Below are 11,258 nucleotides of genomic sequence, written 5' to 3' on the forward strand. Positions count from 1 at the left end.
AGATCCGTCACCTGTAGCCACCTGCCACAGGTAACGGTAACCCAACCTGATACTGGCAACCATTGTGTCGCACAGTTTGGTCCACATTTTGTGCTGCCCATAGATATAGGTTTCAGATCTGAACAAGACATAGCTTTTTATACTGGTGCTTTCAGGTCGTTGAGTCAGTAATTTCTTTCCTATCAGACCACAGTGTTTGGCCCTCGACAATAAACTCTACGGGAACCACACACAATATTTCACTAACGAACAATCGAACAATCCACGATTGTATGTTTTGTGCATAATAAACAAAGCAAACTCTCAACACAAGCACATAGTAATGTGAGTTACACACACACACACACACACACACACACACACAACACACACACACACACACACACACACACACACACACACACACACACACACAACACACACACACACACACACACACACACAACACACACACACACACACACACACACACACACACACACACACACACACACACACACACACACACACACACACACACACACACACACGGTGTCTCAACGTTATCAAGGTTTTACAACCAGGTATCAACATAAAAGTAATAAAAATACCATGTGCTGAGCGCTGACAATGTTTACTGCGTCCAGGCCCGGGCGGGACTTACGGCAGGACCTGCGTCTCACTCAAGTCCAACGTCCCCCCCCCCCGCCCCCCCACACACACCAAACAATACACTCAACATTCACCTACACTACAATCCCCCATTTCCCCCCTATTCCTAACATTAATATACAATTAGCTAGATCTAGAGCTAAAACTAGATCTTCTAGTGAATAAATAGTTTAAAGTTAGAGTACTTCTGTTGTCAGAGTACTTGTAGGGGAGGACAAGGACGATAGTACATATATCGACGTACAACAACGCAATTAGAAAGTAGAAATCGGTACTATTGAATATATATACAAATCGGAAAACGATTTTCTCCCGATGTTGTAAACACAACCTAAACTACCCTAACCTAACCTTCCTATGCCTATCACATGCTGTCTGGGGCCTAGTATAGTACATATATGTGCTATACTAGGCCGAGATATTTGATATATACTAGATATATTATATATATATATATATATATATATATATATATATATATTTATATATATATATATATATATATATATATATATATATTTATATATATATATATATATATATATATATATATATATATATATATATATATATATATATTTCTCTCTCCGAAATATACTAGAGAAATATTTTTTTTTTTTTAAGCTTCATTTTTTGTCAAACTGTATAGTGTGAATAATAAAAAAATTCTACTTTCTGATTGCTTAGTACGTCAATATGTGTACTATTGCGCACATAGTTATAAAATAGTAGATTCTAAACAGAAGGATGGTGGTAGTGTTTGTGAACTGAGGTCCGGGTTGTTTGGGGCGGGTTGTGGTCGTTATGGTGTGATGGTTCAGTCGTTAGCCACCATAGTTGACCTCATACTCCCAGGTCACTCCTCACTCTCCCAGGTCACTCCTCACACTCCCTGGTCACTCCTCACACTCCCTGGTCACTCCTTACACTACCAGGTCACTCCTCACACTACCAGGTCACTCCTCACACTACCAGGTCACTCCTTACACTACCAGGTCACTCATCACACTACCAGGTCACTCCTCACACTCCCAGGTCACTCCTCACACTACCAGGTCACTCCTCACACTACCAGGTCATTCCTCACACTACCAGGTCACTCCTTACACTACCAGGTCATTCCTCACACTCCCAGGTCACTCCTCACACTACCAGGTCACTCCTTACACTCCCTGGTCACTCCTTACACTACCAGGTCACTCCTCGCACTCCCAGGTCACTCCTCACACTCCCAGATCACTCCTCACACTCCCTGGTCACTCCTCACACTCCCAGGTCACTCCTCACACTCCCTGGTCACTCCTTACACTCCCAGATCACTCCTTACACTACCAGGTCACTCCTTACACTACCAGGTCACTCCTTACACTCCCAGGTCACTCCTCACACTACCAGGTCACTCCTCACACTACCAGGTCACTCCTCACACTCCCAGGTCACTCCTCACACTCCCAGGTCACTCCTCACACTCCCTGGTCACTCCTCACACTCCCAGGTCACTCCTCACACTCCCTGGTCACTCCTTACACTCCCAGATCACTCCTTACACTACCAGGTCACTCCTTACACTACCAGGTCACTCCTTACACTACCAGGTCACTCCTCACACTACCAGGTCACTCCTCACACTACCAGGTCACTCCTCACACTCCCAGGTCACTCCTCACACTCCCAGGTCACTCCTCACACTCCCAGATCACTCCTTACACTCCCAGATCACTCCTTACACTACCAGGTCACTCCTTACACTACCAGGTCACTCCTCACACTACCAGGTCACTCCTCACACTACCAGGTCACTCCTCACACTCCCAGGTCACTCCTCACACTCCCAGGTCACTCCTCACACTCCCTGGTCACTCCTCACACTCCCAGGTCACTCCTCACACTCCCTGGTCACTCCTTACACTCCCTGGTCACTCCTCACACTCCCAGGTCACTCCTCACACTCCCTGGTCACTCCTTACACTCCCAGATCACTCCTCACACTACCAGGTCACTCCTCACACTCCCAGGTCACTCCTCACACTCCCTGGTCACTCCCCACACTCCCAGGTCACTCCTCACACTCCCTGGTCACTACTCATACTCCCGGGTCACTCCTCACACTCCCAGGTCACTCCTCACACTCCCAGGTCACTCCTTACACTCCCAGGTCACTCCCCACACTCCCAGGTCACTCCTTACACTACCAGGTCACTCCTTACACTACCAGGTCACTCCTCACACTCCCTGGTCACTACTCATACTCCCGGGTCACTCCTTACACTCACAGGTCACTCCTCACACTCCCAGATCACTCCTTACACTCCCAGATCACTCCTTACACTACCAGGTCACTCGTTACACTACCAGGTCACTCCTTACACTACCAGGTCACTCCTCACACTCCCAGGTCACTCCTCACACTCCCAGATCACTCCTTACACTCCCAGATCACTCCTTACACTCCCAGATCACTCCTTACACTACCAGGTCACTCCTTACACTACCAGGTCACTCCTCACACTCCCAGGTCACTCCTCACACTCCCAGATCACTCCTTACACTCCCAGATCACTCCTTACACTACCAGGTCACTCCTTACACTACCAGGTCACTCCTCACACTACCAGGTCACTCCTCACACTACCAGGTCAATCCTTACACTACCAGGTCACTCCTTACACTACCAGGTCACTCCTTACACTACCAGGTCACTCCTCACACTACCAGGTCACTCCTTACACTACCAGGTCACTCCTCACACTACCAGGTCACTCCTCACACTACCAGGTCACTCCTTACACTACCAGGTCACTCATCACACTACCAGGTCACTCCTCACACTCCCAGGTCACTCCTCACACTACCAGGTCACTCCTCACACTACCAGGTCATTCCTCACACTACCAGGTCACTCCTTACACTACCAGGTCATTCCTCACACTCCCAGGTCACTCCTCACACTACCAGGTCACTCCTTACACTCCCTGGTCACTCCTTACACTACCAGGTCACTCCTCGCACTCCCAGGTCACTCCTCACACTCCCAGATCACTCCTCACACTCCCTGGTCACTCCTCACACTCCCAGGTCACTCCTCACACTCCCTGGTCACTCCTTACACTCCCAGATCACTCCTTACACTACCAGGTCACTCCTTACACTACCAGGTCACTCCTTACACTCCCAGGTCACTCCTCACACTACCAGGTCACTCCTCACACTACCAGGTCACTCCTCACACTCCCAGGTCACTCCTCACACTCCCAGGTCACTCCTCACACTCCCTGGTCACTCCTCACACTCCCAGGTCACTCCTCACACTCCCTGGTCACTCCTTACACTCCCAGATCACTCCTTACACTACCAGGTCACTCCTTACACTACCAGGTCACTCCTTACACTACCAGGTCACTCCTCACACTACCAGGTCACTCCTCACACTACCAGGTCACTCCTCACACTCCCAGGTCACTCCTCACACTCCCAGGTCACTCCTCACACTCCCAGATCACTCCTTACACTCCCAGATCACTCCTTACACTACCAGGTCACTCCTTACACTACCAGGTCACTCCTCACACTACCAGGTCACTCCTCACACTACCAGGTCACTCCTCACACTCCCAGGTCACTCCTCACACTCCCAGGTCACTCCTCACACTCCCTGGTCACTCCTCACACTCCCAGGTCACTCCTCACACTCCCTGGTCACTCCTTACACTCCCTGGTCACTCCTCACACTCCCAGGTCACTCCTCACACTCCCTGGTCACTCCTTACACTCCCAGATCACTCCTCACACTACCAGGTCACTCCTCACACTCCCAGGTCACTCCTCACACTCCCTGGTCACTCCCCACACTCCCAGGTCACTCCTCACACTCCCTGGTCACTACTCATACTCCCGGGTCACTCCTCACACTCCCAGGTCACTCCTCACACTCCCAGGTCACTCCTTACACTCCCAGGTCACTCCCCACACTCCCAGGTCACTCCTTACACTACCAGGTCACTCCTTACACTACCAGGTCACTCCTCACACTCCCTGGTCACTACTCATACTCCCGGGTCACTCCTTACACTCACAGGTCACTCCTCACACTCCCAGATCACTCCTTACACTCCCAGATCACTCCTTACACTACCAGGTCACTCGTTACACTACCAGGTCACTCCTTACACTACCAGGTCACTCCTCACACTCCCAGGTCACTCCTCACACTCCCAGATCACTCCTTACACTCCCAGATCACTCCTTACACTCCCAGATCACTCCTTACACTACCAGGTCACTCCTTACACTACCAGGTCACTCCTCACACTCCCAGGTCACTCCTCACACTCCCAGATCACTCCTTACACTCCCAGATCACTCCTTACACTACCAGGTCACTCCTTACACTACCAGGTCACTCCTCACACTACCAGGTCACTCCTCACACTACCAGGTCAATCCTTACACTACCAGGTCACTCCTTACACTACCAGGTCACTCCTTACACTACCAGGTCACTCCTCACACTACCAGGTCACTCCTTATACCACCAGGTCACTCCTCACACTCCCAGGTCACTCCTCAGACTACCAGGTCACTCCTCACACTCCCAGGTCACTCCTCACACTACCAGGTCACTCCTCACACACCCAGGTCACTCCTTACACTCCCAGGTCACTCCTTACACTACCAGGTCACTCAGGAGGAGAGACCTTGGAGGTAGAGGAGAGACCTTGGAGGTAGAGGAGAGACCTTGGAGGTAGAGGAGAGACCTTGGGAGGTAGAGGAGAGACCTTGGGAGGTAGAGGAGAGACCTTGGAGGTAGAGGAGAGACCTTGGGAGGTAGAGCAGAGACCTTGGAGGTAGAGGAGAGACCTTGGGAGGTAGAGGAGAGATCTTGGAGGTAGATGAGAGACCTTGGAGGTAGAGGAGAGACCTTGGAGGTAGAGGAGAGACCTTGGGAGGTAGAGGAGAGACCTTGGGAGGTAGAGGAGAGATCTTGGAGGTAGAGGAGAGACCTTGGAGGTAGAGGAGAGACCTTGGAAGGTAGAGGAGAGACCTTGGGAGGTAGAGGAGAGACCTTGTAGGTAGAGGAGAGACCTTGGGAGGTAGAGGAGAGATCTTGGAGGTAGAGGAGAGATCTTGGAGGTAGAGGAGAGACCTTGGAGGTAGAGGAGAGACCTTGGGAGGTAGAGGAGAGATCTTGGAGGTAGAGGAGAGACCTTGGAGGTAGAGGAGAGACCTTGGGAGGTAGAGGAGAGACCTTGGAGGTAGAGGAGAGACCTTGGGAGGTAGAGGAGAGACCTTGGAGGTAGAGGAGAGACCTTGGGAGGTAGAGGAGAGATCTTGGAGGTAGAGGAGAGACCTTGGGAGGTAGTGGAGAGATCTTGGAGGTAGAGGAGAGACCTTGGAGGTAGAGGAGAGACCTTGGAGGTAGAGGAGAGACCTTGGGAGGTAGAGGAGAGACCTTGGAGGTAGAGGAGAGACCTTGGGAGGTAGAGGAGAGATCTTGGAGGTAGAGGAGAGACCTTGGAGGTAGAGGAGAGACCTTGGAGGTAGAGGAGAGACCTTGGGAGGTAGAGGAGAGACCTTGGAGGTAGAGGAGAGACCTTGGGAGGTAGAGGAGAGACCTTGGAGGTAGAGGAGAGACCTTGGGAGGTAGAGGAGAGACCTTGGAGGTAGAGGAGAGACCTTGGGAGGTAGAGGAGAGATCTTGGAGGTAGAGGAGAGACCTTGGGAGGTAGAGGAGAGATCTTGGAGGTAGAGGAGAGACCTTGGAGGTAGAGGAGAGACCTTGGGAGGTAGAGGAGAGATCTTGGAGGTAGAGGAGAGACCTTGGAGGTAGAGGAGAGATCTTGGAGGTAGAGGAGAGACCTTGGAGGTAGAGGAGAGATCTTGGGAGGTAGAGGAGAGACCTTGGAGGTAGAGGAGAGATCTTGGGAGGTAGAGGAGAGACCTTGGAGGTAGAGGAGAGATCTTGGGAGGTAGAGGAGAGACCTTGGAGGTAGAGGAGAGACCTTGGAGGTAGAGGAGAGACCTTGGAGGTAGAGGAGAGACCTTGGAGGTAGAGGAGAGATCTTGGAGGTAGAGGAGAGACCTTGGAGGTAGAGGAGAGATCTTGGGAGGTAGAGGAGAGACCTTGGAGGTAGAGGAGAGACCTTGGGAGGTAGAGGAGAGACCTTGGAGGTAGAGGAGAGATCTTGGAGGTAGAGGAGAGACCTTGGAGGTAGAGGAGAGATCTTGGGAGGTAGAGGAGAGACCTTGGAGGTAGAGGATAGACCTTGGAGGTAGAGGAGAGACCTTGGAGGTAGAGGAGAGACCTTGGAGGTAGAGGAGAGACCTTGGGAGGTAGAGGAGAGACCTTGGAGGTAGAGGAGAGACCTTGGGAGGTAGAGGAGAGACCTTGGAGGTAGAGGAGAGACCTTGGAGGTAGAGGAGAGATCTTGGAGGTAGAGGAGAGACCTTGGAGGTAGAGGAGAGACCTTGGAGGTAGAGGAGAGACCTTGGAGGTAGAGGAGAGACCTTGGAGGTAGAGGAGAGACCTTGGGAGGTAGAGGAGAGACCTTGGAGGTAGAGGAGAGACCTTGGGAGGTAGAGGAGAGACCTTGGGAGGTAGAGGAGAGACCTTGGAGGTAGAGGAGAGACCTTGGAGGTAGAGGAGAGACCTTGGGAGGTAGAGGAGAGACCTTGGCAGGTAGAGGAGAGACCTTGGAGGTAGAGGAGAGACCTTGGGAGGTAGAGGAGAGACCTTGGCAGGTAGAGGAGAGACCTTGGGAGGTAGAGGAGAGACCTTGGGAGGTAGAGGAGAGACCTTGGAGGTAGAGGAGAGACCTTGGGAGGTAGAGGAGAGACCTTGGGAGGTAGAGGAGAGACCTTGGGAGGTAGAGGAGAGACCTTGGGAGGTAGAGGAGAGACCTTGGAGGTAGAGGAGAGACCTTGCGATGTAGAGGAGAGACCTTGGAGGTAGAGGAGAGACCTTGGGAGGTAGAGGAGAGACCTTGGGAGGTAGAGGAGAGACCTTGGGAGGTAGAGGAGAGACCTTGGGAGGTAGAGGAGAGACCTTGGGAGGTAGAGGAGAGACCTTGGGAGGTAGAGGAGAGACCTTGGAGGTAGAGGAGAGACCTTGGGAGGTAGAGGAGAGACCTTGGAGGTAGAGGAGAGACCTTGGAGGTAGAGGAGAGACCTTGGGAGGTAGAGGAGAGACCTTGGGAGGTAGAGGAGAGACCTTGGAGGTAGAGGAGAGACCTTGGGAGGTAGAGGAGGAGAGGAAGTGAGAGGAGTCCGGAGTAGAGATAGAAGAAGAGGAGACACCGTTACACACCACCTCAGCGTGTCGGACACACACTCAGGATGGTGAGTGTGTGTCCCCAAAAGTTGATTAGAAGATCTGGGCCCAAGATTCATCAATAATTTACGTGTCCACTTACGAAACATGTACATCTTTCCTCAATTATGGAGGTTTAGTATATATTTGTTTTTTATTAAAGTGTTTACGAGCTGCGAAACGCTACGAGGTCGTTTTCAATCAGAGGTTATTATTCTTTATTGAAGTTCATTCCTAATTGGTTATTACTTGATGAATACACCGGAGAAGATTATCTTACGATGGACAGTGTACTAGGTGCCTGGCCCTCAGTTTGTCATATATGTTGTATATAATTGTATATAATTGTATATAATTGTATATAATTGACATGGTAGTCGGCAATCATCACACAGGAAAACTCTGAGTCGTCCCAAGGTGATAGTTGCGACACAATCGCCCTCAGCTCGCTCACTTCCTCTTGCTCTATTGTGAAGACTTCCTGGATTCTCTTGTGAAGTTCCTCTCACACTTTCTTATCTTTTTTCTGGAAATGTGTCTTTTTTTTCCCCTTGACCGTATTTTAATCATTTTTTTCAAATTTTATTTTACCTTTGCTTGATCTTGTGTGTCGTTCTGAAACTGTCTCTCTGGTGTTCTCATTCTGAAGTTCTTCGCTGTGTTTGATACTTAACTGTTCATATTGCACTTAATTGTCTTAAATAAGTAATAAAGCAACAGAAACGTAAAATCCAAACACAATAATCCTTATTTTTACTTTAGTAAACGACAGGAAAAGCACCATTTTCTTATGCAGGCGATGAGTCACAATAACGTGGCTGACGTATGTTGACCAGAATCAATCGACTTGAGAATGGTCCAGGACGGACCGAAACGTCGTCGTCCCTTCAATTTCTAGTGTGTGGTCTGGTCAACACCATTTCCTTCATTTCCAATTTGCTTATTACTCTGTTTCATTGAATTTTCTGTGTAAATCAGTTTAGTTTAGATTAGGTCAGGTTACATTGGGTTAAATTAGGCTACATTAAGTTAATTTAGGTTAGGCTTGGGACCCTAAGTTTGGCAAGTTAGGGTTAGGTTAAGATAGGTTACATCACGTTAGATTACATTAAGTTAGGTATCAGTCAGGAGCTGCCTCTTATGGGTCAACAGGAGCTGCCTCCTATGGGCCAACAGGAACTGCCTCATATAGACCAATAGGACCTGCCTCATTTGGATCAACAGGAGCTGCCACATATGGACCAACAGGAGCTGCCTCATATGGACCAACAGGAGCTGCCTCGTATGGACCAACAGGAGCTGCCACATATGGACCAACAGGAGCTGCCTCGTATGGACCAACAGGAGCTGCCTCATATGGACCAACAGGAGCTGCCTCGTATGGACCAACAGGAGCTGCCACATATGGACCAACAGGAGCTGCCACATATGGACCAACAGGAGCTGCCTCATATGGACCAACAGGAGCTGCCTCATATAGACCAACAGGAGCTGCCTCATATGGACTAACAGGAGCTGCCTCATATGGACTAACAGGAGCTGCCTCATATGGACCAACAGGAGCTGCCTCATATAGACCAACAGGAGCTGCCTCATATGGACCAACAGGAGCTGCCTCATATAGACCAACAGGAGCTGCCTCATATAGACCAACAGGAGCTGCCTCATATGGACCAACAGGAGCTGCCACATATGGACCAACAGGAGCTGCCTCGTATGGACCAACAGGAGCTGCCTCATATGGACCAACAGGAGCTGCCTCATATAGACCAACAGGAGCTGCCTCATATGGACCAACAGGAGCTGCCACATATGGACCAACAGGAGCTGCCTCGTATGGACCAACAGGAGCTGCCTCATATAGACCAACAGGAGCTGCCTCATATAGACCAATAGGACCTGCCTCATTTGGATCAACAGGAGCTGCCACATATGGACCAACAGGAGCTGCCTCATATGGACCAACAGGAGCTGCCTCATATAGACCAACAGGAGCTGCCTTATATGGACCAACAGGAGCTGCCTCATATGGACCAACAGGAGCTGCCTCATATAGACCAACAGGAGCTGCCTTATATGGACCAACAGGAGCTGCCTCATATAGACCAACAGGAGCTGCCTCATATGGACCAACAGGAGCTGCCTCATATAGACCAACAGGAGCTGCCTCATATGGACCAACAGGAGCTGCCTCATATAGACCAACAGGAGCTGCCTCATATGGACTAACAGGAGCTGCCTCATATAGACCAACAGGAGCTGCCTCATATGGACCAACAGGAGATGCCTCATATAGACCAACAGGAGCTGCCTCATATGGACTAACAGGAGCTGCCTCATATAGACCAACAGGAGCTGCCTCATATGGACCAACAGGAGCTGCCTCATATAGATCAACAGGAGCTGCCTCATATGGACCAACAGGACTTGCCTCATATGGACCAACAGGAGCTGCCTCATATGGACCAACAGGAGCTGCCTCATATAGACCAACAGGAGCTGCCTCATATGGACCAACAGGAGCTGCCTCATATAGACCAACAGGAGCTGCCTCATATGGACTAACAGGAGCTGCCTCATATAGACCAACAGGAACTGCCTCATATGGACCAACAGGAGCTGCCTCATATAGACCAACAGGAGCTGCCTCATATGGACCAACAGGAGCTGCCTCATATGGACCAACAGGAGCTGCCTCATATGGACCAACAGGAGCTGCCTCATATGGACCAACAGGAGCTGCCTCATATGGACCAACAGGAGCTGCCTCATATGGACCAACAGGACTTGCCTCATATGGACCAACAGGAGCTGCCTCATATAGACCAACAATAGCTGTAGCCTATATCCATATAGCAATGAGCCATGGTCCAGTATCCATATATAGCAGTTCCGGAAAATTTGCACCTTAGCTTGACGTGAGAGTGACAGGTGGTGACAAGGCTGACAACATCACCTGTCATAGCCTCCCACGTGACACGTGTCAACACGTCTGCCTTCGTGTCAAGTGGTGTCAACGAAAGGTTTACCTGAAGTTAATATTGGGAAGTTTTGGCATGTAAGTCCTACTTTAAACTAGAGGAGGGGGGGGGGGAGGGTTAGGAGACGATGATATTAAAACAGATTGCTTATGTGTACTATGGTATATATATATATATATATATATATATATATATATATATATATATATATATATATATATATATATATATATATATAACCAAAAAAGTAAGATTAATAATTCTAACACGAATTTTCTCGATCTTTCTTATGTTACTTTTCACTGTTGATGGTAATTGAA

The 11,258-nt window shown here is 49.7% G+C and overlaps 1 protein-coding gene across 1 annotated transcript; it reads right to left on the reverse strand.

The window, feature by feature from the left end:
• Positions 1-5,331: 5,331 nt before the first annotated feature.
• LOC138372840 (proline-rich protein 36-like) lies at positions 5,332-8,073 on the reverse strand. Its single transcript, XM_069338505.1, has one exon. The coding sequence runs from the start codon at positions 8,071-8,073 to the stop codon at positions 5,332-5,334; it is 2,742 nt and encodes a 913-aa protein (XP_069194606.1).
• Positions 8,074-11,258: the final 3,185 nt, after the last annotated feature.

Source organism: Procambarus clarkii, chromosome 40 (assembly GCF_040958095.1).
Source record: "Procambarus clarkii isolate CNS0578487 chromosome 40, FALCON_Pclarkii_2.0, whole genome shotgun sequence".
Classification (NCBI taxonomy): domain Eukaryota; kingdom Metazoa; phylum Arthropoda; class Malacostraca; order Decapoda; family Cambaridae; genus Procambarus; species Procambarus clarkii.